The 12,634-nt window shown below is 34.6% G+C and overlaps 2 protein-coding genes across 2 annotated transcripts; one reads left to right on the top strand and one right to left on the bottom strand.

Annotated features, from left to right (window-relative positions):
• Nucleotides 1-4,427: 4,427 nt before the first annotated feature.
• On the top strand, nucleotides 4,428-8,966 carry LOC110028397 (triacylglycerol lipase SDP1-like). Its single transcript, XM_020730230.1, has 4 exons — nucleotides 4,428-5,340; nucleotides 6,453-7,319; nucleotides 7,572-7,715; nucleotides 7,809-8,966. Exons 1-4 carry the CDS (start codon nucleotides 4,807-4,809, stop codon nucleotides 8,640-8,642), a joined length of 2,379 nt encoding a protein of 792 aa, XP_020585889.1. The 5' UTR covers nucleotides 4,428-4,806; the 3' UTR covers nucleotides 8,643-8,966.
• A 190-nt stretch (nucleotides 8,967-9,156) lies between these two features.
• LOC110028382 (gibberellin-regulated protein 5-like) lies at nucleotides 9,157-11,236 on the bottom strand. Its single transcript, XM_020730216.1, has 4 exons — nucleotides 11,090-11,236; nucleotides 10,601-10,702; nucleotides 10,471-10,504; nucleotides 9,157-9,521 (listed from the first exon to the last, which is right to left on the bottom strand). Exons 1-4 carry the CDS (start codon nucleotides 11,168-11,170, stop codon nucleotides 9,340-9,342), a joined length of 399 nt encoding a protein of 132 aa, XP_020585875.1. The 5' UTR covers nucleotides 11,171-11,236; the 3' UTR covers nucleotides 9,157-9,339.
• Nucleotides 11,237-12,634: the final 1,398 nt, after the last annotated feature.

Below are 12,634 nucleotides of genomic sequence, written 5' to 3'. Positions count from 1 at the left end.
ATAAATATACATAATACGTATTTATAAAATTAAATATTATAAATTATAATTAATTAAATTTTTCTAAAAAAATAAATTATCACATTTTGTTAAATCAAATCCCATAAATTATAATATATAATAGTTTATTACTTATAATATTTCAATATTAGTTATATAAATATTATGTATTTATATAACAGAGTAATAAAAATTAATAATTAAAATATTTTAAAATATATATACTACCTAACAAAAAAAACCCTAACCGGCCTCCCCATTCGGTCTCAAAACTTCTCGCCTTCATTCGGCGCCCTCTCCCTATCCCTCTTGCGACTCTAGTCCTCGGCCGCGACAGCTTAGGGCTTGTCGTCTGTGTTCTTCATCGAATCTCTACTTCTCCTTCTCGGCACTGTTGGCTCGATTGATTGGTATCATTGCTTGTTTGCTCGATAGTCTTGCACGACTGTTTGTTTAGAGACCTAGGTGTTATCTTTGAGTATCTTTTCAATAATATTTCATATTTATTTTCAGGAATGTCACTTATCTTAAACTTTCTTAAATATCTTTTAGATTTATTTAGATTTTGTGATCTTAGGGCTTGTTTTTGAGTGATCTTAGGGCTTGTAGAAGATTTATTTAGATTTAGTGATTTTTTTGTTATAATGTTAGATTTATTTAGATTTATTTAGATTTTCATAATAAAGTGAGGTAGATTTATTTAGATTTTCATTATAAAGTGAGGCTTTTGGATTAAGTGAGGTCAACACATTTAGATTTATGTGTATGTAAATCTGATTAAGTGATTTTTTCGTTATAATATTTAGATTTATTTTGATTTTCGTTATAAAGTGAGGTCAACATAATATTTATCCTTCTGAAATATTCTTGCACTGTTGCTAGATTAATTATTTAGAGTTTGAACTTGTTAAATGGGATTGTTTTGATGATCATTGAAGTTACTGTTTTGTAATAGATAATAATACATGATTCGTGTAGCTGTACTTCCCTTAGAAAGAGTAACTTATGATTCATGTAGTCCGTGTAGTCTGGTTTTGGCTTTTGCTTGGTCCTATCAACGGACTTGGCTTGGCACTAGCACAGCACAAAAAATAAGAAGCCCAAATAGATGTGGCTCGTTCAATGATAAACTCGATTAAATTCTTAAAAAAATGAAAATATTGTCTGTACAAAAGGAAAGAAATTAACTCTTTTTTTTGTAAAGCATAGGAATTTTTTTATATGCATTTTGGAGACTTAAAACTGTCTATAGACTACACCAGAACGGAAATTGAGTAATCTATTCATAGACACATTGGACAAGGAAAAATTTAGGTACTCTCTACTCTCTGGAGCTATATGCTATTGCTATTTGCTAAAAATTTTTTGGCAACAAAAAAGTAAAAGAAAATCAAGGTGTCTTTTTAAATGTGGAAATGTGTTCAAGAAATGTCTTCATTCTATAGGTGTAATACAATTATACAAGTTATCTTTGAAAAAGTTAGTAGAAGTGGTATGTTTGGTATGTTGTTAAAGATTTAACTTAGTTTTGTTGCACTGCAATGTCATATAAGCTTTCAATTTTTCTGATGTATATGATTGATCATGCATTAGGTTGGCACTTGGCAGCTAAAGATTCTTTGTGAGAGCTTCTTAAAACTTAAGGTGGTCAAGTTGAGACTCTTTCTTCAAGAGAAGGCATACTTTTTTTGTTTAGCATTTAGTTCAAATTTTGGTTGGTTAAGTTTTATTAGTTTTGTGATGGGCAATAAGAAAAACACGAGCCACATAAGGAATATGAGTTTTTTATTTCATTTACAGTGCAAATATGCCTGAACTTGATCTTTCACAATTTGAATCATCCAGCAATAAGTTGCTAGATATACCAGAAGCTCATAATAACAACAAAAATGTCAATATTACTTTGCAAGGTACAAAGCCAGAAGAAGTTCCTCATGTTGTCATAGATAATAACATTGAAGAAGTCGCCGCTAAAAAGGGTAGGAAGAGAAAGTCTACAGTGTGAGTATTTTGTGGAGGTTATATTTCCAATTAAGAGGGTTCCAACTTTTTTTGGCAATGCAAATGTTGTCGATCAAAATTTCAAAAATCTAAAACAGTAACTACTTCTCAAATTCTACGTCATGTTAGAGAATGTGTACAAATCAAAGTTAAAAGCAAGGAAAATGATGATTTTTCTGAAAAAAAGGAAAAAAATGTTAAATTTTATGTCACTTGATCTCAGTGCAGACATTCAGATCACAGTATTTCATGATAAAAAAAGCTACGATCAACATAAGGTTGAAGAGCTCATTTCTAAAATGATTATAATGCATGAGTATCTGTTTAATATTGTTGACCATACATGACTTAATATTTTAGTGAAATCCTTAAACCCTAATTATGAGAAAGTTTCAAGGAATAAAATAAAAACTGATTGCATGAAGATTTTTGAGTTTGAGAAAGAGAAGTTAAAAAAACAATTTAGGGATATTCAAAGGTTTTCATTAACATCTGATTGTTGGACATCAAATCAAACAATCGAATATATGTGTCTAACTGCTCACTATATTGATCAATCTTGGAAAATTCAAAAACGAATTATTAATTTCACTGAATTGGATCCACCTCATGCCAGTACAGTTATTTATGATGTCATTTCCCATTGTTTGTTAGATTAGAAGATACAAGATAAAGTATCTACTATCACTCTAGTCAATGCTAGTAATAATGATGTTGCTACTAGTTTGTTTCATTCAAATTTTATGGCAAGAGGGAAACTGCATTTTAAGAAGCATTTTTTTCATGTTCATTATTGTGCGCATATTTTAAATATCATGGTGCAAGTTGGCTTAAAAGAGATTCAAGACATCATTTGTAATATGAGAGAGGCTATAAAATATATAAAGAAGTCGCCAGCAAGGTTGCATAAGTTTGTTGACATAGCCAAACAATTAGGGATATCAACAACAAAGGGTTTGTGCATTGATGTTCCGACAAGATGAAACTCAACATTCTTGATGCTTGAGTCTGCTCTTATTTTTCGTAATGTGTTCACTCACTTGCTGATCGAGATAATAATTTCAGTTGGTTGCCTTCAGATTCAGATTGGGATAGATATGATAAAATTAGAAAATTTCTTGTGTGTGAGAGACAATGTTTGCTCGAAAGATTGGGTAATTATTTTTCATAGTTGAGCGACAATGTTTGCTCGAAAGATAATCAAGCGATGGTGATAGTTGAGATGATCGTCATATAGAACTCCAATATTCCTCAAATCTATTAACTCTCTTCAACTCGGGCTCTTTCTTATGTGTCGATTGTGTTTTATTGAGATTTGTGTTAATATGCTTAATCATATGAGATTTGTGTGGCATTTAAGTGACTTGGTAATATCGAAATAAGACAATCTTATTCCCATTAGATTCCTCTCAGAGAGATTTGTTTTGCTTACAAGCACACAATATTAGAATATTATATGCTCTCTCACAAGGTGTAGGAAAGTTTTCAAGTGTTCAATTTATATTTCTTTGGACTCGAATCAAAGCATATTTGTGGTTGGATGATTCTCAACTAAATATTTGTTTTGAGTGTAAATTTAATAAAAATAAAGTAAGTTTATTATATCAAAACATCGATGATGTCAATCAGGCGACATTTTCCTATCATTTATATGATGTTGTTGAATCTTATGATCCCAAATCCAAAGAAGTTTACTTTAGCATGGTGTTATCATTGATTTATAGTTTTTTTGCTCACATGATTTAAAACTTTTGAACATTAATATAAAATTATGGATGGCTATATGACAAGAGAATATTATATTCAGATGACGGATGTACGGACGACAGTGTGGATCACACCATGCAGCGAAACACACAACGTGGTGTGATCTACGTTATCGTTTGCCTATCCAGACATAATATTTTCTCGCAAAATTATTTTTTGAAATGGAATCATGATATCTCTACCATATTGACAATAAATTTGAATTACTTTTACTGTTACATCCATTTCATGTTATTAAAATTAACCTCATATAAGGTGCAGTTTATTGTAATAAATTCTCTGGCAAGCTAAGTAGGTTTTTTTTTTTTTTTTTTTTTCATTTTCGCCGCAGTTTCCTCAAACACATTTTTTAAATAATACTTTTGGTCGTACATGCCCACAAATTATTTGGATTTTACTTAATACTTATCTATTTAATATTTCAATCTATATTTTTACTATATAAATTTTAATTTTATAATGAAATTAAAATTTCATTTCAATATAATGTAGATATTATATTAGTTATATAAATAAATCACATTAATTAAATGCCTAAATTTTGGTTTAATATGCATTTAAAAATTTAAACTATAATAAAAAAATCTCTCTTTTTTCTTTTAATCCAACTGTGGAGCATGGACAAACCTTTTTCCTGAAAGCAATCCGTTTCTTCGCTGCGTAAAATCCAGCTCAGAGAAACGTTAGCGGTTGCGTGGTCCTTATCTTACTTCCCTTTCTGATCTATCTTTTCTCCGAAATATTAATGTTTGCTCATTAGTTCGGTAAAAACCCCGTCTTTTCGATTTTCGTCTTTCTTCTTCGCGGAGCTTTTACCCCCGGCCTGTTGCTTACACGCGAGCTCTTCCAACACTCGCAATCACGGTCTCGAAGCCCCAATCTCTCGATTGCAATAAAATATTACAACAAACCCTAGCTTGGATTATTCTTACCTGACTAATTTGACCTCAAAATGTTATAAAGCTCGCATCTTGGCATCTGTTTTTGTGAGATTTGGACTAGAAATCCCGGAGAAGAGGAAAAGTCCGCAGCTTGGCGATGGATATCAGCAATGAAGCAAGCGTCGATGCCTTCTCAATCGGCCCGTCGTCGATCATTGGCCGAACCCTCGCGTTGCGAGTTCTCTTCTCCATCTCCTTCACGCAGATTCGGCGTCAGATATGGGAGTTCTTGCAGCGAATCATCTATCCGGTTGCGTCTTGGCTCCATCCGAGGAACACGCAAGGTATTCTTTTGATGGTAACCGTTGCTGCTCTCTTTCTGAGAAAGTTCGCTGGCGGTCGATCGGCGGCGGATGCATCTTTACGCCGGCGGTTTTGGCGGAACATGATGAAGTGCGCGCTGTCGTACGAGGAATGGGCTCATGCCGCTAAGATGCTCGACAAGGAGATGCCGTCGAGAGCGAATGATTCTGAGTGTTATGATGAGGAGTTGGTGAGGCATAAACTCCGAGAGCTGCGGCAGCGGAGGGAAGAGGGGTCATTGAGGGATATCGTCTTCTGCATGAGGGCTGATCTGATGAGGAATTTGGGAAATATGTGCAATCCACAGCTTCACATGGGAAGGCTTCAGGTGTGATATTCTTGTTGGTTTTTTGTTCTGTAGATTTAATAAATTCGTTAAATTTGGGTTTAATAAGTATGTTTTGTGTTAAATTCTTGAAGTTTGTTTGTCTGAACTTTCTTTACATGTCAGGTAATTCCAGCAAACTGTTTGACTGCTTGTTACAGGATTTAAAAATTAAAAGTTTGTTAGATGTGAATAGTATGGAGGATTAAGTAGAGTTTATTTAGTTTTAGAGAACTAAGTTAATCATCAGAGCAAGCTTTTTATGTTTATTTACACCCCCAGTGAGATACCCAAGAACAATCTCAATTAAGAATGTTTAACTCATCATACCTAACAAAGGGGGGTTGCCCAAGTTGAATATTATCTCACCACTCTGAGCTGAATCCTCTCCTAGGTTTAATGCTAATAAATATGTTTCAGAAGACTTTTTTTTTTTTTTTTTTTTTTTTTTTTTGCCGGAGAGCATACTGGTAAAGAAGCTTACAACCATACCATAAGGGATCAAGAAATCAGGTGTTTGTTCTTATTTTATTTGGACATGTATGGCTCTTAACTCCACCTACGTAGTTTTTATGCAAATTGTAATTGCAATGTTAGGCTAGCCTATATTCAGACTTGTTTTGGGCTTATTGGTGATTATGCATTGTTTGAAATCTGTTTACTGGCTCTATACATATGCCCAGAGATGCATAGCTTACATTGTTGTAATTATCCAGCATATGGGCATTTGGCAGCTTGATTGGGTGAATATTCAAATTTATAATTTTTTTTGCTATACAAAAGTGGCCCAAGTTGTCAAATTTAAAGATAGCGTTTATTTCATCTTTAATTTGCAGTAGAAAATTTACTCTGAGCCTACTCAAATGTTCAAGCATGCAAAAAACATTGTAGATAGTTTATAGAAAAATCAGTAAATCTCATGTAGTGCTAGGAAAACAGTAGAAAGAGATCATACAATTGTGTAGAAGAAGCAATAAAAACTGAAGATTCTCACTATCATGCAATCGTGAAGAAGAAGCAATATTGAAACTACATGAATTCAAACGAATTTTTTGTGAAGAAATAGGAACTCTACAGCTTGTTGGGGTTGTGATTCAAAGGTCCTATTTTTGTAGGTTCCCAAGCTCATAAAGGACTACATTGACGAGGTATCAACACAGCTGAAAATGGTCTGCTATTCCGAATCTGAGGAATTCCTCTTAGAAGAACGGCTCCAATTCATGCATGAAACAAGACACGCCTTCGGCAGAACAGCCTTGCTCCTAAGCGGCGGAGCGTCTCTGGGAGCCTTCCACGTCGGTGTTGTGAAAACTCTAGTGGAGAACAAGCTTTTGCCTCGGATAATCGCTGGATCCAGTGTGGGATCAATCATGTGCGCCATTGTAGCGACACGGCCATGGCCGGAAATTGAGACCTTCTTCGAGGATTCTCTGCATTCCCTCAAGTTTTTCGATCAGATGGGCGGGCTCTTTTCCGTATTCAAGCGGGTAATGACGCAAGGCGCCGTTCATGACATCCGCAATTTACAAATGATGTTGCGGCATCTTACGAGCAACCTAACGTTCCAGGAGGCTTACGACTTGACAGGACGAATCCTCGGGATCACTGTCTGCTCCCCAAGGAAGCACGAACCGCCGAGATGTCTTAACTATCTCACTTCGCCGCATGTGGTTATTTGGAGCGCGGTTACGGCTTCGTGTGCTTTCCCGGGTCTATTTGAGGCGCAGGAGTTGATGGCTAAAGATAGGTTTGGAGAGATTGTTCCTTTCCATGCGCCATTCTTGGAGGGGCCGGAGGAAGGTTCGGGAGGCGCGGCTCGTCGTTGGCGAGATGGGAGCTTGGAGATGGATTTGCCGATGATGCAGCTGAAAGAGTTGTTCAATGTGAATCATTTCATTGTTAGCCAGGCCAATCCTCATATATCGCCTTTACTGAGACTTAAGGAGCTTGTGAGATCTTATGGAGGCAACTTTGCTGCCAAGGTGGTCTTTTTATACCTATAGTTTTTATTTTTGTCTTTTCATTTTTTTTTTTTTTTTCAGAAATCTGTGAGTTTTTGTATGAGAATAGTGTGAAAATTATCCATTTGAGACGTTAGGATGGTCACTTTAGTCCGAGAATCTATAAAAGTGTTAATTTAGTTTAGATTCTTTTAACATGGGCTGAAGTAACCCTTGCTTGTGATTTTTTTGATTCTTTACTCTATCTTCTAATTTGAAATCGGCGATCCACAGCTCGCACATCTCGCCGAAATGGAGGTCAAACATAGATGCAACCAGATACTTGAACTCGGTATTCCGCTGGGAAGTATTGCAAAGTTATTCGCTCAAGAATGGGAAGGGGATGTCACAATAGTAATGCCTGCTACACTTGCTCAGGTATTTAAATGCCACCCATTTTCTTCCTCCTGAATTCAAATTCCCTAAATTCTCTTTATCATTAAACTGATTCTACTTATGTTCTTTTATCAGTATTCCAAGATCATACAGAACCCAACTTATGCAGAGCTTCAAAAGTCTGTTAACCAAGGCAGGAGGTGTACCTGGGAGAAGCTTTCTGTCATAAAGGCTAACTGTGCCATCGAGCTCACTCTAGATGAATGTGTCGCGCTTCTTAACCATTTTCGTCGACTGAAAAGGAGCGCCTCAAGGGCTGCTGCCGCCTCCTCGCACGGGATCAGTCACGGCGCCGGTAAACAACTCACAATAAGCCCTTCGAAACGAATCCCTTCTTGGAATTCTCTCGCGAGAGAGAACTCGGCTAGTTCGGTTGAAGGCGACATGCTTGCAGACGTTGCAACTCAAATTAATGAAGAACGAAACATTCAACTTTGCGAATCGTCGGGTAAGGGAAGTGATGGTGAGTCAGAAGCTTTGGAACTGAGTTCATGGACGAGGGCTGGTGGTCCTCTGATGAGGACACATTCTGCTACCAAATTTATAAATTTTTTTCACGAGCTCGAGCTTAATTCTGAACCAAACAGAACCTGTGGGAATGGGAACGAAGGTGAGGGTGGAGCAAGTCCTGGAAGCATTGTTGTGACTGAGGGAGACTTTATACAACCAGACAGGATTGTTGACGGAATTGTACTGAATGTTGTGAGGAGACAAGATTTAAGCTTGGAGATGAGTAACAGCTCTAAAGAACATCAAGGTTCTTCGCAGGAAGAGATTAGTATAGATTGTACAGATGAAAATTTCTCACAAGGTTTGCCACAAACTGAAAGCTGCGCTGTTAGTTTGGATTCAGATTCTGGTGAGGATGAAGAAACTGGTTCGAGTTGCTTTGACAAATTAACACTTTGATGCCTGCAATGAGGCTGAGATTAGATGAGATTGGTGAATTTAAGAGTCCTTGATTTGAAACCTTTGTATCTTTTAGAAATCTGCACAAGTTTTAGAGATGAGAGATTTATATTTCCTTTTGAGAGTGCAGGGATGCCCCAAGACTGCGTCTTTGTGCCTGAAGGGAATGATTCTCCATGTAACTTTATATCCTTAAAATTTCTAACAGCACAAATTTGAAATTTTTTATTTCATTTTTGTGCTTTAAAATTGAAAGATTAAATCTGAGTTCTTGTCCAGAATTCCTGGGAGTGATTCGTTGCACTGAATTCTTCTTCTGTATTGTTCGAACTTATTGGAATTCAAATGCACTTTTATTTGCGCTTTCAAATATACCATCCCATTCCTATGTATTTACACATCTGACACTTAAAAAGTTTAAATTTTACATTTATACGATCCAAATATTTGATATCACATCAAAAAATTCAATCACTCCTTTTAAACAGAATTGAGTGGTATGTATGTAAATTTTCATAAAAAACAGAATACAAAGAACATTTTATTTATACATGCCAAATTTACATTTTTTTTTCTCTTATTCATTTAAATATTAAACATATATTGCCTTTAAATTTTATATCTGGATCAACACTCTCCTCCACACTCCATGCTTAGAATTCTTTAAGGATACGAATCTACTGAAGAAATATTACACTTAAGGGCACTTTGGCCCTCCTCTCTTCGTCTTCCAATTATTATAACAAGGGCAGAGCTGCTTGTTGCCGTAAGTCCCCGGCGGCACACAAAGGCAGGTGGCGCAGCACTTCTGGCAGAAGAACATGCACGGCTTCTTGTACGCCGTTGCCGAGCACCGGCCGCCGCACTTCCCTTCACATTCTGCATGAATGTCATGGAGCTATCATATCAAGGCTTTGTTTGGCGACCAAAGGTTTTGGGAAGACCTTTGCAAGTCTAGACGGCCAACTACCAGCGGTCACGTCGCCCGCCAATGCCGAGTATGACGACGTGAAAACTAGTCGTTGGCCATCCGGGATATGCAGTATTTGGGCGAAATATTTTCTCCCTTCAAAGGGAGCCTAAAAGGGGGCATTTACATATATACCACACAATAGACATTTATATATCTAATGCTAAAACATACATACTTCTTATATGTCGCTCAAATCTTTAACACCATGAACAAAAACATTATCATACTTATCTTTTTAAAAAGTGAAATACATATTCTTATATATTGATTTATGACACCGAAGTATTATTAGTGTAAATGTTAAATTTTGAGTGTTAGATTTGTAATTGCATATGAATTATAGGGTTTGTATGTAAATTTTCCTATGATGGCAATCTTATCAATTAATAATATGTATTTAATATATATATTAGAGCTTTAAAATATTTATTATTATTGAATACGATTATTATTAATGATATTATCATTATTATTATTATTATTATTATTATTATTATTATTATTATTATTATTATTATTATTATTATTATATATATATTGTTCTTTTCTCTTATTTTTATATAACTTTATTTTTGTTAACATTATAATAAATGAAGTAATGACACAGCGTTTATGACTTCTAACAAGATAGTATGGCAATTTATAGGTATTCCGTACTCTACACAATTTTTATGTATATATATATCTAATAATTAAAATTTCATATTCATATATCTATAGTATTTTAGTGGCATAATCAACATCTGCATAAAATATTTTATGTAATATTACAAATTTAAGTGTTTTATGACATGTGAATTAAAAGTCTAATTAAATACATTTGTGACAATCAAGCATGAGAAAGTTCTCACATACCCTGAGGACGGAGGCTTCCAGGGGTCGTTCCATGCTGCAATCAATTCCATTATTGCAAGTCAGAAAGATGAAATGTAATTATAAGCCTAATACTCGTAACAAACCAAAGAAGTAAATTTTATCTCATCACCAATGGAAGAGTATTGATAGGCTGATGAGGGGCTTGGGGGGCCGGAGCTTTGCCTGGCTCATGCGCTTCCGGCGCCGGAGCTGGCGAGTACAGATGATCAGCCTACAACACGCAAATCATAAAAGGGGTAATTAAATAATTAATCGCCTACAACTTCAGCTATAGGATCTATTTGGGGCAGCTGCAGCTTATTGAATAATTTGTTGATAAGATGATTAAAAATAATCTGTTGATAAGCTAGGTGCGGTGGCTATTATAATTTTTTTATTTTTTTGGAAAAATCAGACCGCTGTCAAAAAGCTGTCACCGCACCTAGATAGGTGCGGTGTGAAAGCGTTGCTTTCAGCGTTTTCAAAATGCATAAGCTGTCGAAACGCGGTTTACCCAAACAATTCAGGTGCGCTTTCAAAATGCCACCGCACCAAATAAGCTGCCCCAAACGGACACTAAGAAAGAGATTAAGGAAAGAATCGAACAGAGAGATGAAACCTGAGCTTCCTGAGAGATTATAAGGGACGTGAGGAGGAAGAAGAAGAAGAAGAAGAATGCATTAGTAAAGTTCCTTGACATAGCAAACTTTTTTCTTGGGGGGATTTAGAGGTGATGGGATGAAGATGATGAAGGGGTCAGGCTTCTTCTCCTTTTATAATGAAGAAATGTGAATTGAATTTTTTACTTGGATTTTTGAACTGAAACTTCCTTTGTTCTTATCTGGCAGTCACAGTGGTGTTTAGGAGCCATGTGGGGCACTGCTTGAGCTTAAATTGTCAATAAAAATAATATATCATTAATCTTCTTTTTTATTAAATATAGTCATATAGTTTTCTCAATAAATGTTTTTACAAAGAATGTGATTATAAAAATAAATTGCTAAAATTACAAAAAAAAAAAAAGTTTTAAAGATGTTTTAGCTTACACTATGAAGTTAAATAATGCGATTAATATAGTAATCTTTCAGATTAACAAAATGAGGCATAGCTTAAAATGATTACATGAGAGAAAATTAAAATAATCTTTAGCATAGTTTTTAATAATATATTGCAATAATTTTATGTTTGAAGCATCACTCTTGTCCAACATTAATTTATCACAAGGAGTTAGAGAAATTGAAATGAAATATTTTATTATGTTTAGTAACCCTCATCGCATATATTTAGGATTCTTGCATGGGGTCCAGTCACATGCATTATGAACATGGGAAAAGAAATAAATAATTGGGCTCTTCATAATAAATTAAATTCCAAACCTTTTTTTCTTGAGAATTTCTTTATTATGGTTTTTTTTTTTTTTTTGGGCTTTTTGATACCTTTGGATGGGGATGCATGAGATCCATCCATCAAAGTAATTTAATTATCCTCTTGCATGTGATTTGATTCAAGAACATTACATAGTTACATGTGGTGAAGAGGAAAAGCCAAGCCTTTGGTGGTTAGAAGTTGAAGAAAGGCTATGCATGACACATGGACAATGCTTAAAGACTTTGTAGTGAGTATATATATAGTTAAAAAGAGTGATATTTGAGAATACCGCTTCCCATATGTGTCATCCGTTTACGTAGGGAGCAAACTCGAGTCAGAGGGGTCTTATGACTGGCAACACAGCTACTTTTTATTGAGTTTATATTTGATAAATATTATACATTAATAATAAATAAAATATATTTAAAATAAATGAAAACTACGAAATCTAGTAGAAAAAAGGTATTAATACAAAAATTTTTAGTGTGCGTTTGTATAATCTTTTTTTTTGTTTGTTTGTTTGAGTTATATTAGAAGCAAATTAACTACTAATCAAAATTTGAATTAAGAAAATCAAATAAAGACAGCTATTTTTTTTTTACTTTTCATTACCTTTTCTTTCACTTTCTATCAATTCTCAACTTTAAATCAATATTTAATAGGCGCTGCACACAATAAGTTATTTTATTTAATAAGATAAATATTAAAAATAAATAAATAGGAAATTATGATAAAATAATTCACTTTTTTTCCTCTGGTCTTTTAATGCATTTTTTGATATATAAGAGATGTTATT

Source organism: Phalaenopsis equestris, unplaced genomic scaffold (genome assembly GCF_001263595.1).
Source record: "Phalaenopsis equestris unplaced genomic scaffold, ASM126359v1 Scaffold000511, whole genome shotgun sequence".
NCBI lineage: Eukaryota > Viridiplantae > Streptophyta > Magnoliopsida > Asparagales > Orchidaceae > Phalaenopsis > Phalaenopsis equestris.
This window is presented reverse-complemented; position numbering and strand designations above follow the sequence as displayed.